Source organism: Cynocephalus volans, chromosome 12 (assembly GCF_027409185.1).
Source record: "Cynocephalus volans isolate mCynVol1 chromosome 12, mCynVol1.pri, whole genome shotgun sequence".
Taxonomy (NCBI): domain Eukaryota; kingdom Metazoa; phylum Chordata; class Mammalia; order Dermoptera; family Cynocephalidae; genus Cynocephalus; species Cynocephalus volans.
Genome location: NC_084471.1, coordinates 19413700 through 19431119, shown reverse-complemented (window position 1 = coordinate 19431119; position 17420 = coordinate 19413700). Strand labels below are relative to the sequence as shown.

At 37.9% G+C, this 17420-nt stretch overlaps 1 protein-coding gene across 3 annotated transcripts in view; it reads right to left on the bottom strand.

Moving 5' to 3' along the window:
• Window positions 1-4811: 4811 nt before the first annotated feature.
• ALDH1L2 (aldehyde dehydrogenase 1 family member L2) overlaps window positions 4812-17420 on the bottom strand; it is a 60024-nt gene continuing 47415 nt past the window's right edge. For 2 of the 3 annotated variants that reach the window (XM_063075094.1, XM_063075097.1), the window contains 4 exons: window positions 11974-12139; window positions 9678-9783; window positions 7892-8091; window positions 4812-5418 (listed from right to left, as the gene is read on the bottom strand). In XM_063075094.1, the coding sequence (XP_062931164.1) occupies window positions 5363-5418; window positions 7892-8091; window positions 9678-9783; window positions 11974-12139 (528 nt within the window). In that variant the 3' untranslated portion in view covers window positions 4812-5362. The remainder of the gene's footprint in view (window positions 5419-7891; window positions 8092-9677; window positions 9784-11973; window positions 12140-17420) is intronic. The other variant, XM_063075095.1, reaches the window with a different exon arrangement.

The window sequence follows — 17420 nt, the reverse complement described above, 5'->3', positions numbered from 1 at the left end:
TAAATTGACTATTTCTTTTTTCTTCTCTTTGTGTCAGTAAAGTAATTCAGCTTAAACATCAGTTCACAATCCAGCTCAAAATCCTGAGGGAAAAGATAGGATATATATCATTGGTAAGCTTTTCCCAAAAGTGTAATGTTGGAATCTTTGTGGTTGATTCCTCACCATCCATTCACAGAAAACTCTTGCCAGTTATTGGTTTCAGAATGGGCAAGTGATGTGAGCCTTCCCAGTGAGGTGTGAGCAAAGTCTGTTAGTAGACATTTGGGAAGGAAAGTATTTCTCATTCCTAAAAAGGAGACGCATGAAAAGACGATTCCTCTCGTCTTTTGGAAGAAAGGACTGGATATCTTATGACAGGATATGATTCCTGGAACTCTTGTCTTGTGGGCATGAGTGGCGTCAGCTCTTGAGGGTAAAGTCAGCACTCCAAGGATAGCAGACACCATAGCAAAGAACATCATTGAGTCACTGCAGCAAATAACTCTGTAGACTGCACTATTGCTGTACTTCTTGTTTTGTGGCAGAATAAGTTTCCTTACTGTTAAAAAAAAATCACCTTATGAGGTACTATGCTTTTACATCTACTTCACAGATGAGAAAACTGGCATAGAGATACTGAGCAAATCCCTAAGGCCTTACAATGTAAGGTAAGTGGCAGAGCCACATTTTAAGTTGTTGGCCACACCTAGCCATCATAGGCTCCCTAGTGACTATGCCATGAGCACCGGCTCTGAAGCTGTCTGGATCAAATCCTAGCCCAGCCACTTATCTGTAAAGTAGGGATAACAGTATCTACTTAATAGGATTTTTATAAGAAATTGAGTTAATACACAACATGTGATTAGAATAGTGCCCAGTAAATATGAGGCTTAATGGTGGCAAAGATTTGGGGAAACTGTTGATGAGATTATAGATTGCTATATCCTTTGACTCAGGATGCTTTTACACTTCTAGGAATTTATCCTAATAAGTATAGCTATGGTCACAAATTTGTATATAAGATTTATTGTGAAATTTAAAATAGTAACAAGGAAATCTAAATATCCAACAATAGAGAACAAGTTAAAGCCACTGAAATATGCAGCGGTGTGTTTATTGACATGAAAAGATGATTATGATATATTGTTAATTTAAAAGGTAACAAAGTTATGTACAATAGTTTACTAATTCTGTAAGTACATGTATTCATAGAAAAGGTCTGGAATAATCTCATATTTGTGGGTTATTTCTGTATGGAAAGATTATAGTTGAGTCTTACTTTCCCATTTTATGTATTTTTTACATAATTAGGCATTTAATCATTTAAAAAAATCCACGTGGGGATTATTTATATAATAATAATTCCTTTATCCATCATGTCTCATGTCTTATTTATCATTTCTCATATCCTCTTAGCCCAGCTTTCCCTCTAGCTTTATTTTCAGGTATGGGAAACCACATTTGGTTTCTCATCCTGGCTACAACCATTTCCACACAATTTTTTTTTTTTTGACTGGTGAGGGGAATGTAACCCTTGGCTTGGTGTTGTCAGCACCACGCTCAGCCAGTGAGCGAACCGGCCATCCCTATATATAGGATCCAAACCCGCGGCCTTGGTGCTATTAGCTCCGCACTCTCCCGAGTGAGCCACAGGGCCGGCCCTCCACAAAAGCTTTTGCAGATGTCTATTATACTTATTTTTCTGGTTTGACAAATATGTAGTATGTGCCTGCTATTCACTACCCAGGCCCTGATTTAGGCATTGGGAATAAAAACTACCTCAGCATGGTTAAAACCACCAGCTTCCTTGCTTAAGTACCCATTCTGCCACTTAATAACTGTGTGACTTAGGCAGGTTATTTAACCTCCTCTTTTGAAAGCAAATATTTAATGAGTTCCTCCTACACATTAGGTGCTGGAGATACAGTATTGAACAAAACAAGTACCTGTTGATGAAGCTTAATGGGGACAGATGGATGCTAAATATACGCCAAGTAGTGCTAAGTGCTATCAAAATAATGCAGGAGAAGGAGAATAAAGAGTGACAGGGCAGATGTGGTATTTTAGAAAGAGTCAGGGAATGTGTCTCTAATGAGATGATATTTGAGGAGAGACCAGAAGGAAGTGAGCCAGCCAGCTATAAGATTGTGTATGGGGAAGACAGATTCAGAAGAGGCAGTGGTGTGCTGGCACTGGCTTGCACTTGTTCTGATTGCATGCATCTCTTCCCAGCACCGTGTTAAGTCAAATTGGTAGCTTGAAATCAGCCTTGATGAGAGTATCTACATAGAGGTGTCTGCAAATGCTACAAATCAGGGTTTTTTACAATCTGGGAAGAGGGAACAGTAAGTACAAACGCCCTGAGGTAGAAGCATGCTTGGCCATTTTGAGGAACATCAAGGCAGCCAGAGTGGCTAGAACAGAGCGAGAGAGAAATTAATAGATGAGGTCAGAGGTAGCTAGGAGCTACATCAATAGGCCATGGTAAAGACACTGGACATTATTCTAAGTGAAATGGGGCCATTAGAAGGTTTTGAGCAGTTTGAGTGACACCATCTGACTTAAGCTTTGAATAAGACCACACAAGGGAGGAATCAAGAGGACCAGTTGGGAGACTTCAGCAATAATCTAGGTAAGAGATGGTGGCTTGGTCATGGTGGAGGTAGTAAGAAGAGTACCTTTAATTTCTTCCTTCTTTTAGATGTCGTGAGGATTAAATAAGAACATTTCAAAAGTGCTCAGCATAGTGTCTAGCACACAGGAGGCCCTTCATAAATGATAGCTGTTGTATTATTGTTGACAGAATGCCAACCCTGGGGGTGAGGGGAGCAGTGTTCATATCTAGTTAGGAAGACAAATAATTTCAGTACCAAGAGAGAAGTGCTATGTTCAAGAGAGGTGGACGCATAGAGGAGAAACACTTAGCCCAGCTGGGGGTAGGAAAGACCAGGAAGGGTGCTGGAGCAAAGGGGACTGGTTTAGCAAAGACACGTGGATAGGGAATTGGAGGGAGAACTGCCGCAAGTGTCCACACCTCCTAATTCAGGTGATAATCAGACCACAGCTTTATCCTTTAGCTGAGCAAAATAATTAGTGATCTGAAGGAACAGTGATAATTTAATTAGTGTTAATTAAGCCACCTTACAAGCTATGGATCGTTATGTTCCAATTCAAATTCACTTGGTAATTTTATGAATTCCACGGAGCCTTTGATTCTGATCAGCAGTCAGATATAAAAACTCAAGCTGGTAAGAACTTTATAGAACTTGCTATGAAAATAGGAGTTCTTAATCTGGGGCCCAACCACGACCTTTGGAAAATCTGTGAGTCTCTTGAAGGCAGTAGAATTGTGTGTGCGCTCATGAATTTGGGGGTAGCCATGGGAAAGAAGGGGTACATAGCTTTTCTTTCTCAGAGAGGTTTGCCACCCAAAGATTAAAAACGCTGCTACTGAGATTAATATTAGAGGGTAAAATAAAATTAGTCCAGAAAAAGTTTTTTTTGTCTGCCATTGTGTTTATCATTAAAATAATTTGATAAAGTGATATCCTAAAACACATGAAATCAATTAAAACACTTCATTTAAAAGTGGTTACTTACAATAAGGCCTTTATCATTTTATTCAATTATCAACTGTCATTTTGGGCCCAGTGAATATTTATTCCAGCTTAGAATTTCAACTTTGCCAAGCTCTGAAGATAAATGAGCTATAGCATTATAAAAAAAGCTTACAAGCAAAATTTGCTCTGTTGATGATTCCCTTTGAAAATGTTTTCAGCCTCTGAGTCTTTCATTGTTGTTTATTGCCTATTGATTCCTAAATTCCCCTCATGTGCTGCCGAGTCTCTAACAAGTACCCACTAAGGGTTTCTTCAAAGCCAAAGAAATAGGAGATGTTTGCTGATATTTTACTTTAAAAGGAGCATTAATAGAGAAGTTCATTGTTCTGGCCATCTTCCAGAGACTTCTGTGAACTCACCTTCTTCTAGTCACATGTGGACGGTGATAATTTACCCACCTAACCACTTCTGTCTGACACGGAAGTGATGTGAATACTGCGTGGGTTGCAATAGTTCCCATTTCTTGAGCACTATGATCCAAACACCTTGTTATAAGCATATTGTGTATATTGTCTCATTGAATCCTTGCAATGCCTGAAATAGGGATTTTATCCCCATTTTACAGATACCAAACTAGACTCTGACGTATTAATTAACTAACTTGCCCCAGATCACACAGCCAGTGAGCAGCACAACCAGTAAATAGAAGATTGGAAAGTAAGATGTACTTTTAAGGACAAATAAGCTGCCGAAAGAAGAGCATCCCTTTTCCTCGTACCATTGCCAGTGTTCATGACTAGGCAGTTTTTGGTGCTGCTGTATGAGGAACCACATCAGAACAATGGATGAGAAAAGTAGTCTAGGAATTGATGATTACTGAAAAGGGTTGTGGGAAATTAATTCACCTAGTTAATTTACCTATCTCAATATATTTTTTAAATAGTGATGGAGGAAAACAGTTAAATTTATTTGAGTATTGACCATGAGCGAAGCACAATGTGTCGCCTTGCTCATGGTCAGTGCTCAATTTATATTATTGCACTGAATCCTCATCATAAGCATCCTGAGGAAGACATTACTATCCCTGTTTTACACACAAGGAAGCTGAGGCTCAGAGAAATTGCATAATGTTCCCAAAGTCACATAGATTGTAGGACAATATGATATGAGCCGAGATCAGCCTTCAAAGACTATTTACTTTCTGCTCTATCGTACTGTAAAATTCACTCTAAAAGCTATTTACCTAGTAGGTACTCAAGAAATGTTTGTGGGCTGATCACCCATTACGGTGAGTTAAAAAAATAGAGTATCAAAGGCGCAAAGAAGTATCTTATTTTCAGATATGAAAAGTACCTTCACGTTCCTCATAGGATACTGCTGTTCCTCGAAAGCAAAATTATAGAAAATCTTTTTAATAAGTTCATATATGTGGTTCAGAGGTTAAAACCTATACATATTACACAAAGGTTCCAGAAAATGCACCTGTGTATTACAACTGCGTGATATTGACATTTTCAAGATGGACAACTATGAAGAGATTAGTCTTGGTAGTGAAAAAGCAGCTTAGTATTTTAGAAATCTCTGTGATATACAACATAGTCAAAACCCAACAATTGTACATCACTTTAATGTATAAAAGGTGTGTAAGAAAATACTCAGGCACGTGTGTAAATGCTTAGACACGTGGCCTGACCTCTTCGTGGTCCATGTAGGTATTTTTTGGTTCGTGGCTTCCTCTTCCTCAGCATACCCAGGCTGCTTAAGTGTGTCGAGCGGAGAAGTGGTGCTGTCTGCCGAGGTTTCCTGATGATGGCATTGCCCTAATATTCCAGCGTCACCGTCTTGGTTTTGAGGTATTCATTTAGAGCTTCCTCACCTAGAGAAGAGAGAAGCAGACCATGTTCAGAGGTGGATGTAATGTCATCAGACTTTTGGGCATCGGTGTAGGTGTGTAAGTCACTAAATGGAATGTGGCCTGAGCCAGTGTTTCTCACACTTTAAAGTTCACATGAATCATTCAAGGACTTTGTTAAACTGCAGATTCTGATTCAGTTAAGTCTGGTGTAGACCCTGATGCTGATGCCAGTGGTTGGTGGACCACACTTTGAGTAGTAAGGGTCTAAACCCAGCTACCAGGCCTTCTAAGGATCAGAGAGTGTTGGCTGGTTAGCTTCCAACCAAAATCTTCCTCCTTTACTTCCGTACTTGATGACAAACCCCATCTTTATCCTTTGTTCATTTAAGCTGAACAAAAGTGACCAGAACACTGTCCTTCACATTATATTAAATGAAGTAGAATTGAGCACAGGAAAGAAAGTTTGAGATCGTTTGGTTTGATCTTATTTTTTTTTTATTATTATTATTTTTTAAATTTTATTTTGTCGATATACATTGTGGCTGATTATTGCTCCCTATCACCAAAACCTCCCTCCCTTATCCCTCCCCCCTCCCCCCCAACAATGTCCTTTCTGTTTGCTTGTCGTATCAACTTCAAGTAATTGTGGTTGTTATATCTTCTTCTCCCCCCCCGGTTTTGTGTGTGTGTGTGTGTGTGTGTGTGAATTTATATATTAATTTTTAGCTCCCACCAATAAGTGAGAACATGTGGTATTTCTCTTTCTGTGCCTGACTTGTTTCACTTAATATAATTCTCTCAAGGTCCATCCATATTGTTGCAAATGGCAGTATTTCATTTGTTTTTATAGCTGAGTAGTATTCCATTGTATAGATGTACCACATTTTCCGTATCCACTCATTTGATGATGGACATTTGGGCTGGTTCCAACTCTTGGCTATTGGTTTGATCTTATTTTAATGATAAAGAAATTGCAGCTTATATTGTATGTTAGAAACACAGGAAGAGCATGTCTAGGTGAAAAACAGGTGGGTCTTCAATGGTTTCTACTTTGAGCTACTGCAATCATTGATCTCCACAGGGCAATGAATTAAAGGGCAGTGAATATCATGGTCAAACTCATGAGTATATGATTCTGGAAACTGAGCTAAAACAACAGCTGTCAATCTTGTCCCAAAATTAGAATCACCCAGGGAGCTTTTCAAACACCTGATCTCAGGTCACACCCCCAACCAATTATATCAGTGTCTCTATATTTTTTTGAAACTCCCATGTGATTCTAATCCAATGTGCAGCTAAGGCTGAGAACCATGAGCTAAGGGGTTTTAAACTTTGGGGAGGAAGAAACTATTAGCAAACTCTAGTCTTTTACAGTAAAACAGACACAAAGCCAGTGATTATACTGTATCAAAAGATAAGTGAAACACAGTTGCGTCACTTTACAATAACACATTCCCTAAGAAAGTCTCCCACTGTGTTTCGGATTGCGGGATGAAAGCTAGATTGAAGACGAGAAGAAAAAAAGCCTTAACTTTCAACCTAATGAAATTTAAAATCAGCACTACTTTTATTGCTGCAAATACATTGCTAAAAGTCATCAGGAAAGAGAAAATGTAAAAAATACCCTAAATGAACCAAACTTACATTAGCAAACTGTAATTTCAGTAAATCACTCACATTTGAGTTTTTGAAACAACATGCCAGACTGACTGTAGGGTGTAGGAGACGGGCTGCAAAGCCAAAAGGCCTGGCTTTGAGTTCTCTCTGCCAGTGCCTGGCCATTTGACTTTGGGCAACTCACCCAACCTCTTTGAGTCCCATTTAACTGGTCTGTACAGTAAGATAATAATAGTACCTATCTCCCAGGGCTATTGTGAGGATTGCTTATGCTCATACAGGTAAAGTAGTTAAAATAGGGCCTGACATGTATTTAGTATTCAAAGTAAGCTATGGCTTGGAAGTTGTTAGTGCCACTGCCCACAGTGAATTGCATTTGGGGCTTTTTACAAACTAAATCTGAATTCCTAGACTCCCAACAACTGCTGCCAGTTGCATTGTTGACTCTGAAAAACCGCCAAGCAGCTCAGAGACAGGTTTTATTCTTAGAGCTAGCTGGTTATTGCCCTCCACCAATTTTCCTTTCTTGGTTCTGTTTAGTCCCATGAAAGCTAAACCAAGTTCATGCTGAATGTCAGATTAAAAAACCAAACATATTTTAGCTAAAATATATTGTCAGTTTCTTTTCCCTTTCAACACGAATTTTCTTTTAAAAAGAAACACTTTTCCACATAATTTGTGTACTTTTCTGTATGTATGTTATGTTCAATAAAAATGTTTAGCATTTTTTAAAAATTAGTACCCTTGTAAATGCAGATCTAACTGCCACATAGGAAACGTCCTTCAAAACAATATGCGAGTGTTGCATGAAATGCAGAGCAGATTATTCTGTGAGGTGGCAACAAAGGGAAGGTGCAGGAGAGAGTTAGAGCCGTACCTAAATCTTTTCCAAAGCCAGATTGCTTAACTCCGCCAAACGGGGCTGCCACATCCGTCTTGTTGTATGTGTTAATAAAAACAGTTCCTGCTTCTAGTTTTTCACTCACATACATAGCTTTGTTTATGTCTCTTGTAAAAACCCCTGAGGCCAAACCATACTCTGTATTATTTGCTCGCTGCAACACTCCATCGATATCCCTGCAAGATGTTTTTAGGAAGACATAAAACTTCGTTAAATGTAAAGCAAGACACTCTCTTTTAGGTTCTAGAACTTTCCCCCCTGCTAGAAACAGGAAAACATTACTGCTACCTGCTTACATCTTTATAAATGAAACATTCCAGGCTTACACCGAAAGTCCCAGTGAAATATTACAACCTAGTATTATATGTTTCTTATATTTCATGCAACACCTTTGAAAATCTGATCTGCAGTCACCTTTTCAATCTTCAGTGATCTCCCTCTTTCTTCCCCTCCCCCTTGAGTCACACTTCAAGATATATTCTTAGAGTATCCCCCCTATTTCCTTCCATCTCCACATTTTGCACACACAGTCCAAGTTTCCTTCAGTGCCTCTCTGAAGCCTTTTCAGATTCCACCAGTGCCACCGCAGAGGTGGCAGAGCATGGAGGTTCAGTGAGAGGCTCTGCAGCCAGACTGCCTGGGCCCCCTGGGCAGATGCCTTCGTCTCCCCATGCCTTAATTTATCCCTATGAAAAATGGGAATAATAATACCTGTCCAATTGTCATGAGGATGAAAATGAGCTATTAGTGCCCAGAACACAGTAAATGCTCAAGAAAATTCAGCTATAATCAGGGAGCTCATGTAAGTCAGTATTTTGGTAGAAACAATGATGCAGTGCTGATTTAACTCATCATGTATTTATGGTTCACCTTCTATAAATGGGAGGATGGAAAATCCCCAAGGGGACGGATAATGTCTTTTATACTTCTTTATACCATGGTGTCACATCATCAAATGAAAGTGAATTCAATTACATATGCTTATTCAATCAAATAGATCTGGTAAGTTCCCTGCCATTTGACTTAGTATGTGTACACGCCCAAGTAAGTGGAGACATGAACCTGCTCTTCTCTCAGCTGAGTCCAGTTCCAGTGTGCCTGTCATAGTGGATCTCACCTTTTTGTGTGACCTGTTTTTTTCAGCTTCTCATTGGTTGAAGTAAACCTAAAGCCATTCTTCAGTATATCATGAGACTCCATCATTTTAAATATGGTTCTATGAGCTCAGTTACCATATGGTCCTCTTTGATATGCTGAACACTTTGGAAAGTTTCATGTAGTACATAGCAAACCAGATTATCATTTACAGTTGATTATATTGTGATCATGGACATTTCTATAAAAAGTTGAGTAGCAGGCTTTTGAGGGCATAATCCCTTTGATAGAAGCACTCTTTGTTTGGGAAAATAAGACGTCACAGATGCTGTCTTCCCTAGGAATGTAAATGTGAGAACTAGTTCTGTTATTTCTCAGTTATTTACCTTGTTCCACAGACATTTCAAATGTCGAATGTATAAAAACTAAAACTTAGTCAGCTAAAATCTCATGTCAGCCATTCATTTAAGCTGTGAAGCAAAAATATATTATGATCTACGATGGTTAACAAAAGCATACTCCTCTAATTATTTAATTAAGTTAATTATTCAGATGGTAGAGAATTACACATTCATCAATTTCATGCTCTATACATAGCACAATGGCAGAGGGTAAAAAAAACCTTATCTAGTCAAAACCTAAGTTAAACTGTGCCTGCAAAACATACCCATTTTGGAATTTAGAAATGACCATAATAGGCCCAAAGGATTCCTCTTTTGCAAGGTACATATGGTCCTCCACATCTGTGAACACAGTTGGTTCCATAAAAAAGCCTGTTTGGAAAAAAGAAGAAAAATACATCAATTGTAGGTTGTCATTTCCAATTAATAGTTCTCTCATTTAATTACGTTGCAATGTTTTTCTTTCCTGCTGACTCAGTAAAAACAAGAAGGGTTTCATTTCTGTATGTGGTGTTGACATTCCTAGATTTTTATTTTTTAATGCCTTTTTATGAAAATTTCAACCATATGTAAATGTAGAGAAAATAACATGAATAAATTATGTAAATACTTATTTACATTATGTAAATAAGTAACATAAATATTCATATTTTGCTGCATTTGATTAATGTTTTCCTTGCTGTAATATTTTAAAGCAAAATCCAGATATAATTTACACTCCTCAGTATTTCAGTACAAATCTTTAAAAAATACAGACATTTTCTTTTTTTTTTTTTTTTGGTCTTTTTCATGACCAGCACTCAGCCAGTGAGTGCACCGGCCATTCCTATATAGGATCCGAACCCGCGGTGGGAGCATCGCTGCCCTCCCAGCGCCGTACTCTCCGGAGTGCGCCACGGGCTCGGCCCGACATTTTCTTATATAACCACAATATAGTATCACACCTAACAAAATAAACACTCATCTTTATTCATACTTTATATTTCAGTTTCTCTCTTTGTCTGGAAAATATCTTTTTTACAGTTGATTTGTTTGATTGAGGATTCAAATAAGTTCTACACATTATTTTTAGTTGTTAGATTTCTTTAGTGTCATCTTTTAATGTAGAAAAGTTCCTTCTTTTGTCCTCCCCTTATTTTTTCATGTCATCGACTTGATAAAGAGACAAGGTCATTTGTCCTACAGAACATCTTATATTTTAGATTTGTCATTGCTTCCTTTGGGTAATATTTGTTTTTTTTTCTCTCAGTTTTCTTCTAGTGATAAAATGTGTATAACATAAAATTTACCGTCTTAATCATTTTTAAGTGTACAGTTTAATGTTATTAAATACATTCATAATGTTGTACAACCTTTACCGCCATCTATCTCTATAATTCTTTTTGGCTTGTAAAGCCAAAACTCTGTACACATTTGGTACTGTATTTCTTAAAAGTGGAAAGTGTGACCTAAAGATGTGATTAGATTCAGGTTAGGCTTTTTTGGCAAGAACACTTTGCAGGTGGTACTGTGTCAGCACCACGCTCAGCCAGTGAGTGAACCGGCCATCCGTATATGGGATCGGAACCCGTGGCCTTGGTGTTATCAGCAGCGCACTCTCCCGAGGGAGCCACGGGCTGGCCCTACAGGTGGTACTGTGTGTTACACATTTTATTTCAGGAGACACACAGTATCCAGTTGTTCCCCTTCACTGATGCTCAGACTGACCAGTGGGTTTAGGTGGTGACAACCTGACCCCTCCATTGTAAAGTTGTGTTTTTCCCCTCATGGCTGGCAAGCAATCTTGGGCAGGATACTTTGGTACCTTGCAAATACCAGGTCCCCATCAACTTTTCACCCCAAAACTTCAGCCTCCATTGGCAATCATTGCCTAAATCAACTTTTTCATCAATTAGGGCATGCAAAATAATGATTTTTTTATCTATTCTATTTTTTTTCTACATTAGCAGGGATTCTTCTGTAAAAGAGTCTCCTTTATCGGCTACTCACTTACCCAGAAATTCAGTTCCTATAGGAAATACAGGATAAATGTTAAATTTTTTTCTTATAATTGCCCATGTTCAGAGTAAGGTGTTAATGTAAAATCTACCTACAACAGTGGAAAATGAATTTTTGTAGATGATTGTCTATCTCTCCTTTTAAGTATCATAACATTGAGCCATTCACATATTTCAGTAACAAGTCCTCCTTCAGGAATGAGTCCTTCCCAGGCCGTGCTGGCTAGGATTGAATCTCACAATGCCAAGAATCAAGGTCACCAGTGCCTGATAACACAGTTATCCATTACACTTGTTTACTGCACAGCTAAGGGCCTATCACGTCTGTTTTATTTGATTTTCACAGACTTTAAAACAGGGTGTGCATATTTCATCTCATCAACCGAGGCTTAGAAAAATTGTGTTGTCCAAGGTGACATAAGCAGGATCTAGAAATTAAATCTTCTGACCATATTATGCCACTATTTACTTTCGAGGTAAGATGGTGCTGCAATGAAAACTGATTCCATCCATTCCAACTTAAGAAAGCAGGTGCCCCATAAATCTCTTATGGAAGTGATCTTACCTGGCCTTTGGACTTGTCTTCCCCCATACACCAACGTGGCCCCCTCTTTCACTCCAGCTTCACAGTATTGCAGCAGCTTTTCCAGATGGGCCTTATGATTTTGGGGGCCGTGATCAGTAGATCTGTCAAGTGGATCACCAATTTTCATCTTTTTAATTTCTTCCACCTGTATATTACCCAATCCACAAAACACAATTCAGTGTTAATAATAATAATTATGGGTACCTTGACTGAATTTCTACCATGTGTTGAGGGTTGTACTGAGCTATTTTTAGATGTGTTGTTGTTAGTCTTTACAACAGCACTGGAAGTAGGTATTTATTATTTCCATCTTACAGAAGAAGAAACTGAAGCCTGGAGAGGTTAAGTGATGGGCCCAAGTGCATACAACCACTAAATACTATAGACTTTTTCAGACTTGAAAGCCTAACCAAGTTCTCTACCACTGTCTTTGAAAAGAACATAAGCTACATATGCTGTATTAAAATTATCCTGGGCTGGGGGCCTCAGGTACCCCAGCCCAGGCCAGTCCCTGCCACCCAGAGAGGCCTGAGAGCCACCAGGTTCACAAGCCCTGAGCCAGCTGTGCCAGAATAGGCAGATGCTGTGGGACCCTCAGTCCAGGCTAGTCCCCACTGCCCAGAATAGGCAGTCCCTTCAGGATTCAGGACAGACATCAGGGTGGAATGAGTGGACCGTAATACCCTCTGCCACAATGACTAAACACCAAAGGAAAGATACCAGAAATATAAAAAATCAAGAAAGTACATCACCACCAAAGGAAAATAATAAATCTCAAGCTCTAGATCCTCTAGAACAGGAAGTCCTAGATATGACTGACAAGAAATTTCAAGCGGCAATTCTAAGGAAACTAAATGAGATACAAGAAAACTCAGACAACACAGTGAAATGAGAAAAAGTATACAGGACCTGAAAGAAGAAATGTACAAGGAAATAAATGCCCTGAAAAAGAATGTATCAGAGCTTGTGGAGCTGAAGGATTCATTGAACAAAATAAAAAACACAACAGAGAGTCTAACCAGCAGGCTAGAACAAGCAGAAGACAGAATTTCTGACCTTGAAGACAGGCTGTTTGAATTAACACAGGCAGACCAGAAAAAAGAAAAAAAAAAATTTAAAAATTGAAGAAAATCTAAGAGAGAAAACAGAAACCCTAAGCGTTCAAATATCTGAATCATGGGTATTCCAGAGGCGGAGGAAAAAGGAAACGGCATTGAAAACATATTCAATGAAATAATAGCATAAAACTTCCCAGGTATAGGGAAAGTCACAGATCTTCAGATTCATGAGGCCCAAAGATTCCTAAACGTATTCAACCCAAAAAGGTCTGCTCCAAGACATGCTATAGTCAAACTGGCAAAACTCAAAGAGAAAGAGAGAATCTTAAAAGCCGCAAGAGAGAAGTGGCAAGTCACCTATAAGGGAGCCCCAATCAGACTAACATCAGACTTTTCATCAGAAACCCTAAAAGCCAGAAAAGAATGGGATGATATATTCAAAATACTAAAAGACAAAAATTGCCAGCCAAGAATACTTTACCCAGCAAGGATATCCTTCCAAAATGAAGGGCAAATAGTATATTTCTCAAACAAACAGAAACTGTGGGAGTTCGCTACCACACGACCAGCCTTACAAGAAATTCTCAAGGGAGTACTGGGTTTGGTACCTGAAAAACAACCATCACTGCCATGAATACTCAAGAAAGAACAAAACCCATCAGTAAAACCAAAAGGCTAAAAAATATAGAAAATATAGTTTATCTATCACCCCAAAAACCAATAAACACAGAAGACAAACAAAATCAGAAAGAAAGGAACAAAAGATACTTAAGACATCTAAACAAAAATCAATAAAATGCTAGGAGTAAATCAACACCTTTCAATAATAACTCTAAAAGTAAAAGGATTAAATTCCCCACTCAAAAGATACAGACTGACTGACGGGATTAAAAAGATGGACCCAACAATATGCTGCCTTCAAGAGACTTACCTCACCTGTAAAGACACACATAGACTAAGAGTGAACGGATGGAAAAAGATATATCATGAAAATGGAAATGAAAAACGAGCTGGAGTAGCTATTCTTATATCAGATAAAATAGACCTTAAACCAAAAACAATAAAAAGAGATAAAGAAGGCCACTTTATAATGGTAAAAGGATCTATCCATCAAGAAGACATAACAATCATAAATATATACGCACCCAATGTTTGAGCAGCCAGATTTATAAAGCAAACACTATTAGATCTAAAGAATGAGATAGACACCAACATCATAATAGCAGGGGACCTGAACAGCCCACTCTCATCATTGGACAGATCATCTAGGCAAAAAATCAGTAGAGAAACACAAGATATAAATAACACTTTAGACCAATTGGACTTGGCAGATATCTACAGAACATTCCATCCAACAACCTCAGAATATTCATTCTTCTCATCAGCACATGGAACATTCTCCAGGATAGACCACATGTTAGGTCACAAATCAAGTCTCAACAAATTCAAAAAATTTGGAATTATTCCCTGTATTTTTTCAGATCACAATGGATTAAAATTAGAAATCAATAACAAATGAAACTCTGGAAACTAAAAAAACACATGGAAATTAAACAGCATTCTACTTAATGACATATGGGTCCAAGAAGAAATTAAACAGGAAATCAAAAAATTTCTTGAAACTAATGAGAATAATGACACATCAAACCAAAACCTGCGGGATACAGCAAAAGTGGTTCTAGATGGAAAGAAATAATTAAGATCAGAGCAGAACTAAATGAAATAGAAACCCGAAAAACAATACAAAAGATCAATGAAACAAAAAGTCGTTTTTTGAAAAGATAAACAAAATCAATGAACCTTTAGCAAGGCTAACTAAGAAAAAAAGAGAGAAGACCCAAATAACAAAAATTAGAAATGAAAAAGGTGGTATTACAACTGACACCTCAGAAATACATGGAATCATTAGAGACTACTAAAAACAACTGTATGCCAACAAATTTGAAAATCTGGAGAAATGGATAAATTTCTGGACACACACAAACTACCAAAACTGAACCAAGAAGATTTAGAAAATCTGAACAGACCAACAACAATAAAAGAGATTGAAGCTGTTTTCAGGAGGCTCCCAACAAAGGAAAGCCCAAGACTGGAAGGTTCACAGCACAATTCTACCAAACATTCAAAGAGGAATTGACACCAATTCTCTACAAGCTATTCCAAAAGACTGAAACAGAGGCCATTCTCCCAATTCATTCTATGAGGCAAACATCACCCTGATTCCAAAACCAGATAAAGATACATCAAAAATAGAAAACTACAGGCCAATATCCTTGATGAATATAGACACAAAAGTCCTCAATAAAATACTAGCTAACAGAATACAGCAACACATACACAAAATTATACACCATGATCAAGTGGGATTCATCCCAGGAATGCAAAGTTGGTTCAACATATACAAATCAATAAATGTGATACACCACATCAATAAAAGCAAAGACAAAAACTATATGATTATTTCTATAGACGCTGAAAAAGCATTTGACAAAATTCAACATTCGTTCATGATAAAGACTCTCTACAAGTAAGGTATAGATGGAAAGTATCTCAACACAATTAAAGCCATATATGATAAGCCCACTGCCAAGAACAGGAACAGGAACTAAACAAGGATGCCCACTCTCAGCACTCCTATGAAACATAGTGTTGGAAGTATTAGCCAGAGCAATCAGAAAAGAGGTGGAAATAAAGGGCATCCAGATTGGAAAAGATGAAGTCAAACTGTCCCTGTTTGTGGATGATATGATTCTATATACTGAACAGCCTAAAGCCTCTACAAAAAAACTCTTAGAGTTGATAAATGATTTCAGCAAAGTTGCAGGATACAAAATCAACACACAAAAATCAGTAGCATTTCTATACTCAAGCAGTGAACATGCAGAAAAAGAAATCAAGAAAAGCTAGCCCATTTACAATAGCCACCAAAAAATAAAATACTTAGGAATAAGGTTAACCAAGGTGGTGAAAAATCTCTACAAAGAGAACTAAAAACCACTGTTGAGAGAAATTAAAGAGGACAAAAGATGCAAATATATCCCATGCATCAGAAGAATTAACATTGTAAAAATGTCCATATTACCCCAAAGTGATCTACAAATTCAATGCAATCCCCATCAAAATTCCAATGACATTTTTCTCAGAAATGGAAAAAACTATCCAGACATTTATATGGAATAACAAAAGACCACACATAGCCAAAGTAATCCTGAGCAAAAAAAATAAAGCTGGAAGCATACCACCACTTGACTTTAAACTATACTACAAAGCTATAATAACCAAAACAGCATGGTACTGGCATAAAAACAGACACACAGATCAATGCAATAGAATAGAGAACCCAGAAATCAACCCATACACCTACAGCCATATGATCTTTGACAAAGGCACTAAGTCTACACACTGGGGAAGAGACTGCCTCTTCAACAAATGGTGCTGGGAAAACAGGATATTCATATGTAGGAGAATGAAACTAGACCTGTACCTCTCACCATATACCAAAATCAACTTAAAATGGATTAAAGAATTAAATATACATCCTGGAACAATAAAATTCCTTAAAGAAAACATATGGGAAACACTCCAGGAAGTAGGAGTGGGTACAGACTTCATGAATATGACCCCAAAGGCACAGGCAACCAAAGGAAAAATAAATAAATGGGATTAAATCAAACTAAAAAGCTTCTGCACAGCACAAGAAACAATCAACAGAGTGAAAAGACAACCAACAGAATGGGAGAAAATATTTGCAAAATATACATCTGACAAAGGATTAATACCCAAAATATACAAGGAACACAAACAACTTTACAGCAAAAAAACAAATAACCCAATTTAAAAAATGGGTAAAGGAGCTGAATAGGCATTTCTCAAAGGAAGATATACGAATGGCTAACAGACACATGAAGAAATGCTCAACATCACTCAGCATTCAGGAAATACAAAATAAAACCACTTTGAGATACCATCTCACTCCAGTTAAGATGTCTAATATCGAAAAGACTGAGAATGATAAATGCTGACAAAGTTGTGGAGAAAAAGGAACTCTCATACACTGTTGGTGGGGCTGCAAAATGGTGCAAAATTGTATGGAGGTTCCTCAAACAATGACAGGTAGATCTACAATATGACCCAGCTATTCCACTGCCGAGAATATACCCAGAGGAATGGAAATCATCATGCCGAAGGGATACCTGTACTCCAATGTTTACTGCGGCACTGTTTACAATAGCCAAGAGTTGGAACCAGCCCAAATGTCCATCATCAAATGAGTGGATAAGGAAAGTGTGGTACATCTACACAATGGATTTCTACTCTGCTATAAAAAAGAATGAAATACTACCATTTGCAACAACATGGATGGAATTA